Consider the following 22,478-nt stretch of genomic DNA (forward strand, 5'->3'; position numbering starts at 1 on the left):
GTAATTTAAAAACAATATACTTTCTGGAGGAAATACAGCAGTGCACTAAATTCAATTAGAAGAGGCGAATGTAAAGACAAGTAAGTGATGTTTGCTGTTTGAAGTCAGGCTCTTCAGTTTCTTGATAACCTAAACTGGAGGAAGCCCTTTTAAAGCAGGCACTTTTCTCTTGTATCTCACTAAATTTGCTCTCATTATCTCTAAGATTCTCCAGTATAAACTGTCTTAAATGCAAACATTTTAGAAATATTTCAGGCCACGCCAAAATATCAATCAATCAGTCACTGTTTGGGTGGCACAACAGACTAAATTATTCAGGGTCATTTACTGAGACAGATTTCAAGCTGGACAGTCTATGATGGTAATCTCTCTTTTGTAAAAGGCTCCCAATTAAAAATCATTAATAATCTGAATCGAAGAGACAATATAAGCAATACAAAACTGTCCTGTTCTCAGTCATAATGTGATCATTGTTTGTTAAGAAACAGTTAGAAAATTTGACTCATTAACGGTGGGGACACCGGACCAAAATCCATTAATTTGGGTGGGAACTGCACCTGCCTGCACTAGGCTGCAATTCACAGACTATCTCCTTAAAGAGAAGGAAACTCAAGGATGAGGACCATAATTGAGACTGATTGTTTTTCAGCCTCATGGATTTGTGTATTGGTAAGGCAATTTATTCTCCATTAGATTGCTAACTTCATGAAAGACCCATCCTCTCAGCAAGTATGGAAATATAATGAAGGTCTAAACAGTTGCCTTAACGTTGTATCTGTGATGCTTCCAAAAGGGAAAGGCACCTGTGTTTTCCACAGCTTTTGTTCAAATGTATTACAGGTCAATTACACCATCCCCATGCCCATTCTGATAGCTGATAAGCCAACTCTGCTTCAGAACTGAAAGTCTAAATTCCTGAGTTAGGTCAAAGCGGCAGATCCAGGGACACTCTGCTCCTCAGTGGTGACTGACATGTTCATGATTATCCCCATGAGATAAGCTCAACAGAAAAAATGCATTAGTAAACATGTATGTCAGGGTGTCTATGCCTGGCTTTCCAACATACCCCACTCCAGAGTCTCCTGTGCTCACATCCTGCCACATTCTGCTCTTACTTGTAAAAGTTTTAAGCCAGACATAACTACTCACTCTACTACAGCAGAATACTAAAACCAGAGCTTGAGTTATTTGTTTAGATTAGATGCCTGGTTTACCTGAAGGTTAAGCACAGTACGTACAACTCAGCAAGAAATGGAGATGTCAGAGAGTGGCATTATGGAATGAGAAGACTCTAGAGCACCTCTCCAGACCAGTGCATCAGGAAATACGTGTTGCTTTTATTATTTATCATGGCAATTGCAAGAAAGGAAAAGGAAGGAGAATTCTTCAATTCCCTTTCATCCACTAGCACAATCAGGCTAATGGAAAGTCATAATAGTCTTCCTCCCCCAACCTAGAAGAAGAGATAAGTGACAAGAACAGCCAGTTCTAAAGGAACTATAAAGGAAATCAATAGCCAAGGGTCAAAGCTTTATAAAAACACATCCTAAGAAGGCTGAAGTTCTTAATCTTAAAAATGTTTAGAAATAATGAAGAAAGGATCAATCTACAGTCCATTCCAGGTGTCCTCTCCAAATTACAAAATGTTACATTTATTCACCTGGTCTAATAGTTCTCCAAGTGAACAGAAACCTGATTTTACAAGCCAGTGGAGCAGAGTATATCTTTTTGCTAGAAGAATGGATCTCAGATACTGTGTTTTATTTCTTCATTAGTGCACCGTCACACTGAGCGATTACTAAATGCAGGCCTGAATGAGAATACCAGGGTTAAAGAGAGCGTAATGAACAAAGAAGGTGCCTTATTATTATGGCTGTCAGCACAAGGGAATTGGGTTTGTCACCTGGCTTAACCAACTGGTAAGAACTGATTAGAGCCTGAATCCGTCTGAAAGAACCTTTGATGTTTACGCTCCCTTCTGTCTCCACATCTTGTCAGGAAAGGCAGACAAACGGGGAGCTTCTTCCGGATGGGCTTCCTTCAGCAGAGCTCTCTAAATGCTTCCTGTCATTTGCCTCTAGCATGTGGGCAGAAGGCTATTCGGTGTGGGGAGCTTGGGGAGCAAACAGCTCCTCCAAACTCCCTTGCAACCCACCCCTTGAGCAACACAGAGGTGCACCACATGTGCGGGGCTGCATCCTGAGCCTGCTCAGGTACCACCATCACAGCAATGTTCAAACACTGCTAGGGCTGACCTCAAAGAGAGGATAATAGCAAACACAGCAGTGAGCGGGGGAGCAAAGCTGCCCCACAAGACAGCTGAGAAATAGCCCCTGTGTCTTCCTTCATCTTGGATCACAGAAAAATTAGCCCTTAAGCTACATGAAAATGCAAAGCTAAGAAATGGGACCTCCAGAGACAGGCCTGCTTGCCAGGAGCAGGTGTCTGTGGGATTGTGGTGTTCGCTTGCTGCTGCATGCCAAGTTCTCCTGGACTGCTGTAGAGATGAAGACTGAGATGAGCACCGTGGCCCTTGCCTTCTCTTCTTCCCTCTTCATGTTTTCAGGGTAAAAGACTAAGATCAGGGACTTCAACTTTGACTGACCTCTGAAGACAGGAATGCGGATGGGTGCCAGAAGCAGGCCCAGGACTTGACAAATAAGGGCCAAGCTTGCAGCGGTACATTTTGCAATACAAGCAAACATACATATCACATGCTAACAATTTTCCCATCTGGAAGTGTTTTGCTGTCTCCTCATACTTCACTCACTGCACATGCCTAGTTAAATTCAACCAGTTGATTACTAATTTGATTTCAATTTGGTCAGGATATCTCTCACTAGGACTACGGCTTTATGAGAAACTTTTGCTGGTATAACATTATTTAGGGTGTAGCTTCCAAACAATAGTTTTATCGCTGTAAGAAGACCTCTTTCCTATCAAAACGGTCAAGCTTTAGATCTTCTTGTGTAAATTATACTATAAAAAGCATCTACATACCCACTTCAGCAAGGTTTCACCATACAGTTAGACCTCCATCCCCAGTCAATTTTTGGCAAGGGATATACAAACCTCTCTTCTTTCCTACTAAGCAAAAGCAGCTGCTCCTGGCTATGCCCAGGCCTGCTTAAACACCAACTAGAAAAACCTCACAGCTGAAAAGAAGGAGATCACTGAAGAAGAGCTGGAGTCAAGGGGGTGTGGGGAAGGGATGAGTGCTGGCTTAGTTATGGACATACTTTGTTTCTGCCTTGTAAGGGAGAAATTAAGATTTAAATAAATGTGAGTCATCTCTCCAAAACAAATTTGGAATATATTCGAATGCTACAAAAGAAATATCTCAGCCTGGTCTCGCTCACAGACACACACATCCTCTACATAAATATACAGCTGAACTCCAAAAATCTGGAAGCATTTCCAACAGCTTTCAGGAAAAGCCACAAATGGATATCCCCTGGTAAAATACAGCCCTTTCGCTTACTCTTTCAAACTGCCCCACTCCTATAGAAGTGAAAACTGAAGAACTAGATGATCACGATTTAACACCAGGGCATGCCTGGAATCCCAGGTCTTCGGCTGAGTGAGCCATTAGCCAACACATAAGACAAGGAGTTGTTTCAGCAACCCCGTGAGTGTGCTCGGTGCACTACACTGTTCTCCCTGCTGGAAGCATTTTGGTAGAGCTATAGCAAATTCCATTTGCTGTACATGCTATATTTATCTACCAGATAAAATAAACCATACTTTGGTGTTTGTTTCATTAAGGTTTAAGATTTATTACCAGCACCCTTCCAGATAAGCATTTTCATGTTCCTAACTGTAACCAGCCATATTTTGAGCAAATTGGATATATAATGTGATTATAAATATTACCCATTTACACTAAGTCCCATGATTATGAGAAAAGCTTCCATAATTTCTACAAATACCAATATTTAAAGAGATGAAAGGTGATGTGATCACCCGACAGGCCCTCACACTGGAACATCAACCTGTATTTTATTTCCAGCTCTGTTACTGAGGTGTGCAAGGCACTCCTCTTTTGCAGCTTTGTCTCCTCCCAGTCTCCTGATTTATTTATTTTGACTGTAAGAAGCTCTCAAGGGTCAGTGCAGCCATGTCACTGTTGGGAATTCAGGGCAGAGAACTGATGCTTTCTTTCCCAGAAGTGTGAGCCAAAATGCTAACCACCTGCAATGGGCTGTAAGAGCTACTGAATGCTCCTCTCAGAAGCAGGACGTAGGTCTCTGGTCAATACTTCCTATAATACACGGTGAAAGAAAGACGGGAGAAGAAATGGGTAATAATAAAAGGGGAAAAGACTGTTCAAAGACCAACTTACGAGTGCAGGGCATGGAAGCTGCATCATTTTCAGCTCGGAAAAAGCCCCGGTCGCAGGTGCAGGAGGTAGAGCCTTCCCAGATGGAGTAGCTGTGAGGCGGGCATTTGGCACAAGCAACATCGGTCGAGAGAGCCTTGTAGTATCCGATTTTGCAAGCTAGATGGAGGAACAGGAAAGAAGAGTGTTACTCGCCCAGGCTGTGACCCTAAATTGCTAGCTTACTTATTCAAAATCAAGGCAGGAGACATTTCAAAGAGATCTAATGATGTCCTCTTAGCCCCAGGTGAAGAATTAATAATGATGACACCCTTAATGAGTAATCCTATGTCAGGGGATACTGATTTCTAATTCCAACAAGAGCCATTTTAAAAGCTGGCTTGGAGAGGATAAAAAAAAAATATACTCTTCTATTGGCACTGCCAGAAAATCAGCTGCCTCTTTGTGCTTACTGTGGAGTTGCATGCTGTTTAACCCATGTCCACCTGCATTCAGGCACACACACAGAGCATGACAAAAGGGGCACAACTGGTTTATTCTACGACCACTTAAGGAATGGCAGCTGACAGTCAGACACTGCCAACTTTTAAGAGGGACTGGGAGAGGAACCCACTGCAATTGGCAATGAGGTCCCAGCATAACATGCCCGGAAATGGCACGTCTTCCTCCTGGCAAGTCAGAAGTCATTTGGCTTTCTCCCCAAGAGAGGAAATCAGCAGTGTTCTCCCCTCCTTGAAACCACAGCATAGCAGTTAAGTGCACCACTGCCACCAGGTCCCACATGCAATTGGCAAACTTTCAGTGACAACATCTTTATAGATGCAATGTTTACACAAATGGCTACTTTTACATACCTCAAAAAAAAACTCATTAGCATCATTAATAACACATTTTCATAGTGGCTAACAGGTATGTCATCCTAGAAATTTCTCCTTGGCTAGAGATAAAAGCCCACCATCACCACTGGCTTTCAGCATTATGGAGAATAGAGAAAATACCCAGGCATGCAAACATGTAAAAAGGAAAGGTTGTTCCCAGGATTTACTGTGTGACTCACTCTCACATCTTATCATGTATCACCCACACTACCTCTGGTGTTCTCCTGCTACACACAGACTCCATTACATGGGGTGCAAGCCTCTGCACAGCCGAAGCTCACTCCTATTTTACCCTTGTCTTAGTGCTCCTTGCTCTTTCACTCCTTTTCTTATTAAGCCCTCCAATGGTAAATGGAGAAGGATTTCAGCAATGCATTTATAAAACAGCAAGTTACTCCACTCTTATTAACTAAAGCCATTATGGAATTTCCTTAATGAGTCCTAACTTTATGATGTGCCGTGCGCCATCTGTAAGAGCACCAGATCAGTCCGCTTTCGCTGTGTCTGTTGCTGGACCAGAGGATGATATAAAAAGACACTGCTCAAGTGACTGAGATTTATTCTTCCAGAATTTACATGTGTCACATTATTAGATAAGGTTCAACCTAGAAAGTGCTTTCTGGCCATGCTTCAAATATCCTTGGGGTTTCAATTAAAACCAGAAACCACAGCTTTGTAGGAAGAAACACAGAGGTCAAACCCAGCCTCCCCACATCAGAGACAATTAGTCCCCGAACACAAACACAAACCCACTGGGTACGGCCAGGCATTTGCAGTACACAAAGACAACTCATGTAAACCACCTTATTCTGTTTGTGATGTGAATTGCCCAGAAATAAAATTAAAAAAAAAAAAAAAAAAAAAAAGGAAAATTACCTTTCATTTTTGGATATGATTTGCAGTACCTGGTGAGCGAGCTGTACTATCACTACATGTCCTCTTGTGCCCTGTTTAACAACAGCGGCAGTCAAGTTGCAGATACTGATCTGAGACATTATTCCTGGTTTTCACTGTCACAGCTCAGATCAGAAATATACCTAAGCCTGTATATGAACAGGGCAGGCATAGCTTTCTGCCATATACAAATACATGGCATGGAAAAACAGAATACAAGAGAAGACACCAGGCTGACTGCTGTTATCCACCAAATTATTTCTATTCGTCAAGGCTTTTAAAATAAAACATGGAAACTAACATTACTGTTAACACAAACATCATAGTTCACAGAAATTACTGAATGAAGGGTTGTCTTTAGCCTGTTTAGTAATAAAATGCTTAGATGATAAATATTGGGAGATCCTGCTCAGGCTGTAACATGATGTTGGAAAGGTAGGAAAATGTCAGAGGTAAAGATGTTTGCAACCATTCCTCCTGATTGTCTTTTCAGATGTGGTGGTTTAAAGGGAATAGATGGATTCAGTGGATACTGCAAGGTCAACAGTCTGTAATTCAGGGATTTTTTTCTTCCACATGCAGTGTATTTTGTTTTCTACTATATTAAGCAAAGATCATTAATATTTCAAGATGTGAAAAAAGCTCTCCAAATGCAGTGGCTGCTCCTAAAGCAAACACAGCCATTTTCCTTCAAAACCCACCTCCTCCTGAACACTTGGTTTTCTTCATTTTAGCGTGGTCAGAGAGTCACCACATTTCAGTACATGGCATAAAAGGACATTAGAGAATTTGCTGCATTAAACCAGTAGTGCTTTGCCCTTAAGAGCTTCATGATACCGTCACTTAAAAACTCGAATCTAATCCTGTAAAAGCTGCTCTTAGCATGAAGTGCTGCTGACACACCTATTACAACCAGTGCCTGTTAAGGCTACGGATGGGGTTTTTTTGAAAGCTAATGATCTAGTAGGCAAACAAGAAGCCTGTACAGAACCTGTTCCCTGAAAGTCTTTATTGCTTGCTCATGACAAATCTTCATGCGGCTGCCTTTCTAGGAAGGATTTGCCGTGTGAGATCCGGCATGAATGGAGCTCTTACACAGTTTTCGAAAGATACCATTGTAAAAAGATTAGTTCACATGTGCAATGCAAACTTTGAATTCAGTTCCTTAGCTTTGCCTTAATTACTTCTTTCTGTTAGGTTTGGGGCTTTTTTCTAAAGACAGAAAAATCTTTTCTCGCATTCAGATCACCCACAAGCAGAACAATCATCTGGGCTAGATCCAAGGAGAATTCTCAAACAAATAATTTCAGTATGAAATAGCTCAGTTTTTCCTCAGGACAAATCACACTGATTTTAAATGGACATCAGATTGAGATAATTATGCTGAGTCCTAATGTTAAAATCTATTTGATTTCTATTTCTCTTAAAATGAGACAGGATTTGGCAAACATCGCTGGTAATTAATATATGCCTTTTTTAATTTATTTCTTAATTTACCAGAGTGATACATGTCAAAACTGCAAAAAATTGCTCTGAAGATTTATGGAACTTCAGTCAAATCTGGATGTCAGTTTTCCTGAAGCTATATTTCAAACTCCCATTTTCCATTCAAATTCTGAATTCTTTTCAGTCACCACTACAACAAAATAGATGTATTCAATTGTTTTCAACTATTTTAAAATAAGCCATATTTTTTTCCGTTTGGGGGTGGGTGTTTAAAGACATGACTCTTGCAAATTTAATGTTGTTAGAAAAAATCCCCCCATCCTTGCTCTTAAATTGTTCCTTTGTCCTTGTTGAAATGGCAACGAATCTTTTCATCATAGTTTGGAAAAGGCTTGACATGCTTAATAGTTCTTAAAAAAAAAAAAAAGAGTGTAATGTCTTGCAAAGGCTTCAAAACCTTCCCAATCTCTTTGTTGACATGTTTCTAAATCATTAAATATGCAGTGCACATCTTAAAAAACCCCAACAAGCTTCAAGCAGGGGCTTTGACAGTGCCATGGAGGCAGCGCTCAGCTCTTCATCAATGAGAAGGCTAAGCAGGACTCTGAGCCAGGGAGGAAAGAGACCCTGGAGCAAGGTGGGACTGAGCTGTGAGCAGAAGATGGGATGGGGAAGGTCCAAGCAAGCCAGTCCTGAGATAACAGTTGCTGGGAAGCAGCTCCTGCAGCAGCCCTGGCAACTATGGATGAAGGCCAGAAGTTTCTACCTGCTGCCTCAGCCACTGCTAAAGAGGAGAGGTCATAACCAATACTGATATCCATATTAGGAGATACTAAAGAGAATGTGGTGAATAAACAAGCACAGAAATATGGTTTTGCTCAAGTAAATCTAGTTAAGTCGATGAACACGTCATAGAATGGTATGGGTTGGAAGGGACCTTAAAGATCATCTGTTCCAACCCCCCTACCACGGGCAGGGGCACTTTCCACTACACCAGGTTGCTCAAAGCCCAGTCCAACCTGGCTTTGACTTCCAGGGATGGAGCACCCACAACTTCTCTGGGAAACCTGTTTCAGTGCCTCACCACCCGTGCAGTAAAGAACTTTATATCTGATCTAAATTTACTCTTTTTCAGTTTAAAGTCACTCCCCCTTATCCTGTCACTACAGCCCTTGTAAAAAGTCCCTCTCCAGATTTCCTTTAGGCCCCCTTTAGGTACTAAAAGACTCTTATGATGTCTCCCTGTAGTCTTCTACCAGCTGAAAAAGTCCAGCCCAGCTGTCTCAGCCCGTCTCCATAGCAGAGGTGCTCCAGCCCTCTGATCATGTTCATGGCTTCCTCTGGACTCGTTCCAATAGGTCCAGGTCTCTCCTGTGCTGGGGGCCCCAGAGCTGAACACAGCAGTGCAGGTGGGGTCTCACAAGAGCAGAGAATCACCTCACTCGACCTGCTGGTTACTTACATTGTAACTTACATTACAACAAAATTTGACATAGACTTCCTAAAGTGCTTATTTGCAGCAGCAGCAAAAAACAGTGGGATGGCAGTCCTGTACAGGGGGAAGTATGGAAGAGGCACAGGGACGCTGAACTGCAGAGCTATCACCCTACAGATCCCTGTGCTAAAGGCTGTGATCTCAAAATGAGTTCTGCAAGGAAAGGCCCTTCAACCAGGAGAGGATCAGCAACCAAACACAAACCACACTCGTGCCTCACCTCTCCTTCCCAAGAGGGACCAGCACACATTTATTATCCCAGGCAAGTGAATAATATAGGTAAAAACCTGTGGAGTTAGCTGAAATTGCAGAAATTATGCAGTTCATAGTTTCCATGTTTTGAAGCAGAAAAACATACCAGCTACGTACTCATACAAATTTCACAGTTCCTCAAGATGCAATTTTGACTCAAATCTCCCTCCACATACAATAGAAGAGAGTAAACTCTTTTAAAAAGTCAATGATTGTAGCCAACTTTAATGATAAACCCTAAAATAGTTTTCTTGGTGAAATGAAGAACAACGCAAAGAACTTAAGAAAAGGTATTTCAGTGTCAGACTCAAATTGCAGCGAGAAAATAAATATGTGCTTAAAGACTTGAAAAAAATACTTTGATAACATATTTCACATCTTTCATCACTGGTTATTTTTTCTACAGCTCTTCCCTGTCTAGAAATATTTTAAGCTCATGTTTTAACTGCACCCTTAGGAACAAAAAGTTACTTCTATTTTTTGCCTCTAATGCCGTTCTTATTCTTTAAGAGGATGGATTTTCTCGCTCGGATGGTAACAAAACCACATCTGCCACATAAGTAGGCAGCATCTTCTCAGCTCTCTTTTACTGTTATTTCCATTTCTGAGCAGATTTTTGTGTGTTAATTATAGAATCCAATTGTTTGGATAGTCTCTTTTGATGAGCTTTCTGCCCTGCACCATGAACCCCTCCGTTATTGTACAGCTGTTTTGCTTCCAAATGCTCATCAGGGTTTTCTAATTGTCAAGCTGTCCCAGAAACTAGTTCTTTTGACCTAAAAGTCAAAGAAAGGGAGTCACCCTTGTCTCCCCGACATGAATACCACAGGAGTCCTAGTGCCCCCCCCCCAATACCTACGAGACAATGTCTTTCCAGATCACTGCCACTACAAGCATAATTGGGTTTTAGGTGAAATGAGAAGATTTTAAATAGGATGAATTAATGAGTTTCTTGTAAAATTAAGTCGTTCTCCTGGTCCAATCTAATTACTCAGTGTAATGCCCCTGAGGGTGATAAATAAAGATCCTTAGAAGCCAAGGAAAAAAAAAAAAAAAGGGGGGGGGGGGGGGGAAGACAGAAAAAAAAGCTTTCTCTTGAGCCTTTCTTAAAAGTCAAGTTGTAGAATTTGATGTGATGTACCAAATGCTGTTTCCAAATAATGTCAGATTCCTTTGATGTTCACATTGTAAGATCTTTGCCTCCTCTTAATAATGACCGTAAGATTCAGAATTCCTTGAGATGCTGTATGATTGCTACAAATTAAAAGGAGTTCCCCTTCTTTAACTTGTATCTCTGATGAGAAAACCAACATTTCTACACACTAAGCATATACTTCTGTTTTATGAATGATGCAAGGAAACACAAACATAATCCCACTAGGGAAAGAGCCTAGACTGCTTGACTTCAGAGCACTTTTATTCCATGGCTGGTTACAAACCTGAGAAGTTCAAAACAGAAGTAAAGGGACCACGGATGCACTATGCGCTATGATGTAAAATCCAAACTCTGTTTAAGCTGTGGGAACTGTGTATGCAAGTACACTTGGAGGTACACACAAAGACCTCCTGTGCAAAGCTACAGCATAAATTGAGTGAAGCTTTTCACACAGCCAATCTGAACAAGTTTACAATAAAAGCCATCTTTGTCTTTTTCCCCAGTGATGCACCCTTGGATACAAGTCCACAATTTGTGCTGTGGTTTGTTGTTTTTAAACGCGACGGAGGGACTGACCCCATGATGACAGGAGACTTGCAGCCCTGGCAGGAGAGGAAGAAGGAACAGCTGCCCTGCATATCCCACAGTCGTGCTCCTCTGCTGGCTGCACCCTGCTTCCTCCGAGGGCTCCTACAGCAGGCACCTGCAGTCTGGCAGCCAGTCACTGCAGGTGATGTGACCTTGCTGCTGCTGCTCACCTCACACCCACATCCCTCCCATAGCAAGCTGCAAGAGAACACAGCCCCTCTCCCCCACTGCCCTGGACAAGCCCAGCTTATGCATCCAGCTGAGCCTTCTCTTCTTCAGGCTGAACAAGCCCAGTCTCAGCCTGTTTTCATAGAAGTGCTCCAGCCCTCTGATCATATTTGTAGCCTCCTCTGGATTCTTTCCAACAGGTCCATGTCCTGTGTTGGGGTCTCCAGAGCTGGATGCAGTACTGCAGGTGGGGTCTCATAAGAGCAGAGTAGAGGGGCAGGATCACCTCCTTCGACCTGCTGGTCACACTTCTTGTGATGCCTGCCTCATCCTTCCTTTTGGTGCCTGCAGAACCAGGTGTCCTTCATATCCCTCAGTAGGTCCAACTCCATCCAGGCTTTGGCTTTTCTAACTCCTCTCCTGCATCCTCAGGCAACGACTAGATTATACAATCCTCCTGGGCACTTCTCTCATGTTTCTGAGCTGTGCCAGGGGCTCCCTGCCCATCCACCCTTGCCTTCTGCTACACACCTGCTTTGCCTTCTGCAGCTGCAGCGGGCTGTTTGTGTGCTTTCAGCAGCTTGTCCTTTACAACCCCATGTGGGCTTCTTCACCACACTCCTGACAAGCAAATTCCTGAACAAGCCAAAATCTGCTCTTCTGAAGGCCAGGGCTTTATTTTTTAAAATATATGTGAAGTCCAGTGAAATAGAACAGGAGAAATGAGGAAGTAGCTAGCTCAGCAAAGGGCTGAGCTAGGACAACGGGACAGGACATCTGATACAGCAATCTGTTCAAGAGCATGCTACAGGCACAAGCAAAACTGCCAGGTGTATGATACAAGAACTAGAACAGCCTATTAAGCCCAGACAAGGAGGTTTTGTCCACCCAGACATCATTTTCTTGATGCAGCCTTCAAAGTCAATTGTCAGGCACTTTTACCTCACAGCCCTGCACACTGCACGCTGTGGCCACAGACCTGTGGCACCCCTGCCATCATTACACTGCCAAATCCTCTCTGTAGCCACAGGCTTTGTATTTTTTGAGTTCCACTCCTAAGCAGTATCAGTTCTCCTGATAGAAGAGAATTTTACACAGAGAAATGCTATACTTGTCTTCTACAGAAACTTTTCAAACCAACTTGTATCTCATACAAAAGAAATGTAATTATGCTGGTAACTCAATCCTTTTAAAAGTTGAAGCTTACTTATCAGTCACCCTTTTCTAAGGAAACTAGACAGTCACAGGCATAGAAGAAAAAATTAAATACATACACAATTCATATGTTAAATAAGTTCAATAGGCACATACATGGAAAAAAGCCCCAAAATGAAAAATTAGCTTTTATTCTTAGAAGTATTAGGAATTATTCTGAACTTTGCTACACAGCTGATACATCACAACTGCTAAAAAGAAAAAAAAAACTCTTAAAAAAAAAAATCACAAACATGAAAATCTCCTGTTTCTATGAATTTACAGCTCATACATGCAACACCTATCTTTGCTATAGCTGTAGTACTGGGGGAGAAATAGCTGGGGGTAAGTCTGACATTTTCCACATGATGATTGCTACTGATCTTTGACAGTGCCCTGATCTTACATTAGCGCTGCCAATGCTGCCTGTATTCACTGCCTCCAGCCCCGGGCTAGGAGGGTCAGCTGAAAAGTCTCATCAAGACATCGCAGAAGGAAAACTAGCCCCCAGACAGAGTATCTGCTGCACTGGGGTTTTGTCTGAAATTAAAAAGTAGAAAGCTAAAATTCAGAGTCTGGGTGAAATAATTCTGACTGAAGAAAAAAAAAAAAACGGATCAAAGCCCTTTTCCCAGTGAGAAGTCAGCACTTTCCACGAGGAATGAAATCCCAACCTGCTCTGCTCTCTACAGGAAGATATTTGCTAGGGCTGGCAATCGCAAGTGAAGAGGCCGGCACTCCACCAGCGGGAAACAGAAAGGACTGTTTGTCCTTGCCGTGTCTTCAGGTGTCCCTTTCTTTCCTCCTGGAAAGTCCCTTCTTTTCCAAGCGGCTGGAGGATCCAATTCAGCAGCGTACTAAATCCACGCGTACCTTCATATTTAAATGCCTTAACGAAGGGGGGATGTCCTGCTGAACGGGGGAGTTGGCACCACAGTGGCTTGCATTTTTAGTTCTATTGTTTTAAACGTTTAAACAACAAGCAGTTGCTCTGGTATGATAAAGACGCCTCTTCTCAGAGACCACAGTTGAACGTCTGCGTCCTTTTTTGGTGCAAGGAGTACTGACACACCGCCACAAGTGCCAGCACACTTGCGCCAGCGCTAAGAGGATCTTTAAAATACTACTGCCAGAGTCAAATGTTCAGATATTCTCCGTTTCGCAGTGCTCAGGCTGTCACTGTGCTCTATCACAGTCTTCATCTAACTCCAAAAGTTTAATCACCTTTATATAAGCTGTGAGATTTAAGAGACTAATCAGTTTCAAATAATTACTCAATTAGAAAAACAAGTTGATGGTTTCCCTTGAACAGAAGCAGCACAAGGAAAAGCACAAAACTAACAGATTTTTAAGCAAACCTAAATTAAGGGTATTTGTATTTAAAAATAAAAGGACAAAAACCAAACCAAACCATAGAAAATAATTTTGTTCTTTTAGCAACTAAACTGGGGGGGGGGGGGGGTAGAATTACTACTGAAGTTTTACACTACAGTGAAAGCTGATTAATTGGCCTGAATCTCCACATTAACAGGCACTAATCCTCTTGTCAGGGGAACCTGCTTACAAGCTTCTCTCCCCAGTCAGGTAAAAGCACTGATGGGAACAGAGATCTATTATCTCAAAGCACTGTCCAGCCAACCTGGGATTATCTCTCATCTCCTAAACCTTAACAGCTCTGTATAAAGGCAATTAAACTTCCAACATTAGATGAAGTCAGATAGAGCACAGTAGCAGTTTGAGCAGTTTGACATGGAAAGGCCTAACACAAACTCCAGTGTTGCCGTTTCAAATGTCTATTTGCTCCTAAAACAAGCATCAGATGGTGTCAGCTGAGGGTCTTAGACTCAGAAAGAGAGCGCACTCATAAGGTATTAAGGAGCATCCTACATGTTATTTTCAGTTATTTTACAAGTGCTTGTATTTTATACTGCAAGTTGGCTGAAATAAGTACTACATTAACACCCTTTAAGTAATTGTCTTGACAAATTGTCAAGAATTTGTGGATGGATCCTGTGTATAAAACCTTTAATGCTCTTTTGTGCAAGTGGAATTTCACTCTGCAGCATAACTCGGCATAGCTGCAATGTTTTCTGCTACTGCTTGAACTTGTATCATGAGTGATGGAGCCACATCATGCCAGCAAACTAAAAACTGCAGTGTTTTTCTGGGATTTTTTTTTTATCCTTGGGTTAACTGTGAACAGCCCAGAACAGAGTACAGGCTCACGTCTCCAGAGCTATAGCAAGATGCCTTAATATGGTTTAATCATTACATCCTCTCTAAACTAAAATGGCTGTATGACATTATTTAAAAAAGAAAGAAAGAAAAGCCATTGTGGTCTCCCCAGGGAATTGCTTGACACAAAGGTTTTGGAAGATGCCTAAATATAGACAGTTCTGGTGAGATCTAGGTCTCTGCAAGATAACAACTCTGCACTATTTTTGACCGTTTAACAAAGATGCTGGGAACACAATGGCTTCAAACAATCAGGCTTTGGCTCTCCCCAGCACTTCAGAAAATACAGAGGTGCTTACAGAATCATGGAATCATTTAGATTAGAAAAGACCTTTAAGATTATCTAGTCCAACTATTAACCTAACAGTTACAAGTCCACCACTAAACCATGTCCCTAAGTGCTGCATCTACACATCTTTTAAATACCTCTGCCTCTGAGAGACTCCCATCATCATCACTGTAAAAACTATCAATCCTCTACTAAGTAGTACATCAATCAAAATAGTGGCATGGAAATCATGATCCATTAAGTGCTTCACACTTGATTACCCATGACATTTTAGAGAGGGTCATACATTGATGAGTTGCTTCTCTCTTCTTTGCCCTTTGCTATTTGGAGTGCATGACCACTTTTTGTTCATTACTAATGCAAAGTTTAGCACAAAGCTTAATTTCAACAAGAGGAAAACAGCAGCTCAATTGTTTGTCCTTTTCCCCTTAAGTTCCCTCAAACTGTATGTTTCTTTATTCTATACAGATCACACCTTTTCAGAAAAAAAGCGTCAGATTATGGGTCACATGCAGGTGCACTCTTGTTTAAACACGGCATTCGCTACCAAAGACATTCTGAAAGTGGAAGAGGAAGACTCAAACCACCAGGATTTCACTAGATGGCTTTTTTTCCTGATTCTATCCTACATGCAAAAACCAGTCTGAAGATTTGCTCCTCATTGGGCTAATTTAGAAAAACCCAAAACACACAGGGAGGCATCTGGAAGCCATCATTCTACATGTGTTCTCTTTTACAGCATGGTGCCTCACAATGAGGTGCAATCTTAGTGCTACAGGGGAGACTGAAACAGTCACCCAAGTGTAATTCCTGGCTGTGTCACAGAGGCAGAGGACAGCCTGACCTTCCTCTGGCGTTCACAGGCACAGTGTGTATCACAGTATTAACAGGAAAAAAAATCACCCATTTCCTTTCAGCTCAGCTAGCCTCAGCCTCTGCTCAGTAACATCCAGTTCATCTCCTGAGGATCACGGGAGATCCCCAGACGTGGATTACCCTTTCTCACAGGAGTTAACGGCAAGAAAGACACAGGGAGCAGCAGAAGAGAAAGCAGAGCTGTTCTGTTGGACCCCCTAAATTGAAGAGTAACTACACAAACCCAGAGCATAAATACTTCAGTATCCTTGCCTCAGTTTATCCACTTACCAAGTGGCAATAAAATTCACAATAGATACATCTAAAGCTGTTGTTTAATTAAGCAATAAGTGCATATAGAGCGCTTGGAGATCTCCAGATAACAAGGTACCTGTACAAGAGAGGAGGCGATTTCTTGTGATGAAACAAAATCTCATGGCAACAACCTGGCAAACCCAGCAGGGAATATCCAGGGCTGTCTCAACTCTCTTTTTACAGCCTTGGTAGAGGAAGCTTGTGGAGATTGTTTACACGCACTTTTGCATCACAGGCTTTGGCAGGATGTTTGAGAGGATGCAAAGAAATGACTGGATAGGCTGAGCACTCAGAGCTGTGAAATACAGTCCCTATTTAAAAATCAAAGAGCTGGGAATCTGCTCCTGTCAACAAGCTTTTCAATAGAAAAGAATAATTTAGCAAGAATAGATGAAATCTCCCACCTTAGGGTGATCTGGGTGGCTGTGAGGAGAAATGCGTTTTGGCATACAGTTCCTAAATTCTTTTGTTAAACTTCTGTTGTCTGGGAAAGAGCAGAGTGCCAGAAGCCCTTGCAGGTGAATACCTTGGCTGTTTCAAGCTCACTTGATTCAGAGTGACAGCATGTTTATCTAGGTGTTTGGAAAGTTATTAATGAGATCAGCAAATCCTTTCCATGTATAAATTATAAATCACCTTCAGCAATGCCATGTAAATTATCAAGTCAAGTGAGAACATGCTTATTTATCTGTGACAGTCTTTTATCACCAATAAATAAAAGCAAGAGAGGGAATTATCTGGGGAGAAGTGTATCTCTCACAGCACTGAAGAACAATCTGTTAGGTCATGAGCGGAAACACCAGTGCCGCAAACCCCCTGTTATGTTGCCTATCACAACCATCCTGAAGGAGATGCCAGCAGTGGTACTGTGCCAATCTAGGAGTAGGAAAGCAGCACACTTGCTGTCCAGGCTGCTGACCCTCTTTCAGAATGGTTTCTACCACACTAGTGCATCAGCACTTGCTCTGCAGAGAGCAGATGTCTCCCCCAAGCCCACACTCACTGCCTCTTCTCATCATCACACCTCCCTGCAGAATAAGGACAATGGATATACAGATCCCGGTCTGGGGGACCTGTTTTAGCAGCCCTAGCAAGCAAGAGGTTCAGAAAAAGAATAGCCAGAGAAATCCCAGTTTTATGAGCAGCTGCTGCGAGTTCTGGAGAAGAATTACAAATTTTAGCTGGACTTGGCTTTTAAATCCTTTCCTATCCTGAATTCATAAGACACATCATGCACTGATGTATGGCATCTTTGCACCACAGCTCTGCTCATCCTACTTTGAGGTCCAGATAACCCACAGATTTACAACACAGCTGCTACTCTAAAAGTACAGGATTTGGCCGGGTTGTAGAATGGGCATATCAACTGGTAAAATTTGAAAGTAGGTTTGTTTATGGAGGCAGTCATTTGATGAATGCTTTAAAACAAGCTTTCTTCAAGAGTTCTGCAGAGTCTCCTTTTGTGTGAAAAGGTACTTTAAAAAAAAATGCATGACATGAAATAAAATCCTGGGGAAAAGAACTGCAGAAACTGAAGTTACATATGAGCAAAAGGAGTTGTGATAGGTCTCTTCTCCTGCACCTTAGCCTTTGTCAGGCAATGCCGGGGGGGGGGGGGGGTGTCTCAGCAGACACACCAGTGAGCTGGTGGAAATGAAGAATTAGGAGAGTAGGTGGTAGGGGTTCTCTGGCTTACTTTAGGTGAAGCATCCAGAATATGAATCTACCTATACTAGAGCAAAACTGCAGTGGCTGAAAGCATACATGGTGGAAGTGCTTATTGCTCCTGTGAGAGATGGAGCTCACGCCCTGGGTGCTGCAGGAAGCACGCTAACCAAGGCATGAGATAACACAGCTTCAAGAGAAGACCAGCTGTAGCATAAGGAACAAGCCCACCAGCTGACCCAGTCACTAAAGCAGATGAATTCTCACTCAAGTAACTGGGTTAAAACTAGCCAGTGCCTTCTTCCCTCTCTCCATGCAGGTCACTGGAGGCCATTCCTATCCCTGGCAGGGCAGTGGATGAGCCGGCCCAGCGAGGCTTTGCCACACTGCCCTGAGCCTGCTGCGCCCCCAGCCACCAGAGGAGGTACCCAGGGGGCACATCCAATGGACTGGGATACAGGTCAGGACACAGCCCAGCCTGCAGAGACCTTACCCCGGCAGTGGTGACGCACCAGAAGAAAAGCTTCCGTTCAAATTCCTGCTGGATGTGGTACAGCTGCTAATGAGGAGAAAGTGACAAAACAAACACAGTTTTGCTCCTAATCTGGAAAAGTATTCGTCTCCAACAAAACTATTGGCAAATAAAACTAACATCCCATTTTGGCTCAGATGCCCTCATGGCTGGCATGATAGAGCTATTATTTAAATATCTACATGATATGTAAATCAGTGCAAGATAATAAACAAAGAATTTAATTGTGGTAACCATGGAACTATTTAGAAATGGCCAAAAGCACCACTGACTTCAGTCCAGGCCACAAAAATTCACTCTAGCAAAGAAATCTGGCTGTAAGTCTTACTGAGGCTTCACATGCCATGGAGCTGATGTGTGACTCATGTCTGCCCTGATCGCCCGCACTCCTCCTGATATGATAAGTTGTTTTATGAGTGCTCCTGTTATCTAATCTCACTAAACCATATCAAGACTTAATTTTGCCACAGCAATTAACAGAATGCTATCAGCAGCATCCAAATTGCATCTCAGATCATTTAGGAGAATGAGGTATTAAAGTACTGTTGACAAGGGGATGTGACACCAGTTAAACACATATCCTTGGGTATGCAAGACTATCTGTTTTCAGCACAGAGTTTGAGGCAGAAACATTCCCCTTTTTCTCTCTGCCTTAGTCACCTATCAGTGGATTCACCCTCAACTAGAGAAAACCAGCCTGCAAAACTCCACTGCCTTCCTAGTGTTCTGTGATTATCAAGTTTCACAGTAAGGCACCATGCAGCTACAGACAGATGACCACCAAGAGCAGTCCCAGCAGGTATCTACAGCCACCAAAGACTTCTCCCCTGTGCCCACCACAAAGAAGGGCTACTTGCACTCCACCATTGCTCACCAAAGCCGAGTTCACTGAGAATTTATTAGGTTGCCCCAGCCAGAAGTGATTCAAAGACCACCATTTGCTTGAATTTCAAGCACTTTGTCACTTGATTACCAAAATCTGTATTAGCCTATCAAAAATACACAGGAGAACTTGTTATTTTAAAAACTAATCCTTACATCAGCATATTAGTTTTCCATGCTCCTTATTTGCAATTACTTAGCACTTTTTCTTGCCCATATTCATTCATTGAGAAATATAAACTCAGATAATCAAGACTTGAAGAAGTTAAGCAGAGCAGGAGGAAAAGTGCTGGCTGCAATGAATTAGTTGTGGCATATCGAGTTTATTTTCAAGATATATTTTTCCTTTGTGGAGGTGCAGCTGAACAGCAGCCACTAATGGGTCAGTAAATTTGCAGAGCCCAAATACTTGAGATAAGCAACCAACTGGGCAAGAAGGGAGATGGTTATTTCACTATATTTTATTCTTATGCATTTGCTTATGTTTTGTGAATGTGCTGTTTATTTTTTGAGTTCTTATCATGGGACATAAACAATTTTTTGAAAGGCCTTTATGAATGTCGTTTGTCAACATTAAGTTGACAAATAAGGTTTTGACATTGCAGCTGCTTAGTGACTTTATTTTGTTCAGCTGCACAGCAATTTTAGAGGAATATGTGGCTCGAATATTTAACTAAAGAAGAGCAAATTCTAGGCCTAAATTAGATGTCCCCTACCCAGATTGCCTTAAAACAACAAGGAAAGAAGGAAAGTCATTCCCACATTGGAACAGTTACCCTCGACTCACACATGGCCTTAAAAACTAGCTCCCCAAGACCCCTTGCTAAAGGCTTCCCAGGTCCATGGAAGTGAAACAAGAGCCTCCGTGCTGGAGCTATGTCCTGCACTGCCTAGCGAGAGCCCTTGGGCTGGGGGTACCCAGTTGCGTTACCTCCCTGCTGTGCATGGGACCCTCAGACAGGGACCGAGGAAGCCCAGTCGGGAAGACAGAGCTGCTGCCCTGGTATATTAAAAAGTTTCCCAGAACTGCTGTTAAGGCGCAGCCTCGGTATCCAAATACTTTAATAGTTACCTGAACATGTACAGGGCTGCGCTGACTCATAAACCAACTGCACTCAAAATTCTGCAACTGGGGATTAAACGCTGCCTCAGAGCTCATTCACCTTGTTACACACACAGAGCCCATGACAAAAAACATTTGCAGTTTAAAGCACTCACAGATTCAAGGTCAGATTTCTTTCAGTTTCAAGAATTCTTCCTATGTGCAAAGTCTAAAGTACTGATACCAACAGATTGACTTTTTAGCATCTACCTCAAGAAAGCCAAGATGAAGGCTATCATTATTTCAGCTTCTTGAGGGGGACTTCCCTGTCAGTGTGCGTTAGGGACTTGTTAAACAAAATGTTTTGCAGTAAATCACATGGAAATGTGAACTCAGCAAATGCCAGAGGCAATGACAGGCGGATATAAATGACAATTAGAAAGGTGTGTCCGGATGCTTGAGGTATGAGCCATGATAACGTGCTTGTGAAATTTCACCTGCCTAGATTGGGACAGAGGTTGTGGCCTTCAGAAAAGAAAAAAAAAAAAAAAAATCAGATGTGCTAATTAAAAAGAAAACTAAATGTCTGAACAGTCATCCAAATATTCCAACCTCAGCAGGGAACAGAACCTACAGATTGTGGGAATTAGTTTGAATCAGACCTCACTAAATGGTCACAGCAAGCCTGGAGAAAGACAGTACAAGCCAATGGTCACTTAGCTGGCAAGAAGGCAGAATCCTTTTCACATAATCATTCATTTGCACTGACAGCTTCTAAAACAGATTTAGCAGATCTGTTCACCTTCTCCGAGCTGCTTTTTTGGCTTTTTACAAAAAATATGGAGCTGATCACAATCCTTGCAAATTTTGAGAAAGAAAAGCAGACAGACATATACTTTAACTGATTAAATGTTTAACATTAACAGCATCTGTTACCATCACCGGCAGCTAGAGATGACTGACAAAGAACATGAAATCACATTAGTACATTCAGCAAACCTTCAGAAAATGCTACTTTTCACAGTCAAAAATAGCATACCTTACCAGCCCAGATTTCATCAGCCCATTCTGTCAGCAGTAAAAGCTGTTTCTAGGCCACAGCATTTTCCATTAATGCAATCTGATTTGCTACTGCATTTTCAGAAAGCTAAGGTGAATGTGTGATACTGAGAGAGGGCAGTGGGTAATCCAGAAATGAAACTCCTCATGTAGGGCAAGGTCAAAGAACAGCTGCCTATGGAAAACCCCACACAGAGGGATTTGCATACCACATTCTAGCTGTGTATTCCCAGGAGCTTTGTACCAGGGATATTTTAAATAAACAGTAATATATTTCTCAACAAATGATTTAAAAGCATGGAGATAATGACTTCTCATGTGGCTTTATTACTGACTGCGCTTACAAATACGTCACCTGGGTAGTTTTATTTCCCATATTCGTTGATCTTCAAGAAGTTCTGATTATTACTCACATTGTTCTGAGAATCATATCTGTTTCTAATACCAGAGAATAGAAAACAAGCCAAAATAAAACACAGTGGTATTTATGCAGCTACTATGTAATAGTTACTTAAGATAAAATCCTGCCTCAATGTTTCTAAGAACTGTGGTACTATTTAAAAGTAGTGGTGAAAAAGCCGGTGGTGGTTTTTGATAGAGACAACTATCATTCATAAGCTGCCGGTGAGCTAAACAAAAATTAACAAGCTCCATAAAGCAATTAAAATCCAAAGTGTAAAGTAGATGTAATGACTCAACAGCCTGATCACTACTCTCATAAAACCAGCCTAATAACACACAGTCTGAGTCTCCTCGCATTGACATCAACATAAATTTAAGTAGCAAATTTAAATTCTCATCATTAGTGGAGTTTCACTGACATAAAAGTCCTGCAAGGCAGGAGAAGCAAACCCAAGGGCTGTGCACTGAGAAGACTCACAAGAAACCAGATTTATGCATTGCACTAAATCTCCGTGTTGGTTACGTTAGGTGTCACTTTATGGGCCAGAGGCCAGCTATCAGCAGTTTGCTGCATTAGCTGCACACTGTGTGTTGTTTGATCAAAATGTCGCTCTCTAAAGACAATTAAGTGGGCACTGCCAATTGCATCTTAGAATCAAAGCACATCCTTCCTGGCAATGAAAAAAGCCTCGAATGGTGATCCAAATATTCTCCTGTTAGTTTATAAGAAAACCCAACACACACAAAACCCTAACCCCAAACCGCAGAGGGAAAGAACAGCACATAAGCTCA

At 42.1% G+C, this 22,478-nt stretch overlaps 1 protein-coding gene across 3 annotated transcripts in view; it reads right to left on the reverse strand.

Annotated features, from left to right (window-relative positions):
• Nucleotides 1–22,478, reverse strand: part of EPHA4 (EPH receptor A4) — a 359,705-nt gene that overhangs the window by 59,538 nt on the left and 277,689 nt on the right. For all 3 annotated transcript variants that reach the window (XM_057417224.1, XM_057417225.1, XM_057417223.1), the window contains one exon: nt 4,343–4,498. In XM_057417224.1, coding sequence (XP_057273207.1) covers nt 4,343–4,498 — 156 coding nt within the window. The remainder of the gene's footprint in view (nt 1–4,342; nt 4,499–22,478) is intronic.

This window comes from Pezoporus wallicus, unplaced genomic scaffold (assembly GCF_028554395.1).
Source record: "Pezoporus wallicus isolate ANWC-B61680 ecotype Strahan unplaced genomic scaffold, APGP_CSIRO_Pwel_v1 contig_360, whole genome shotgun sequence".
NCBI lineage: Eukaryota > Metazoa > Chordata > Aves > Psittaciformes > Psittacidae > Pezoporus > Pezoporus wallicus.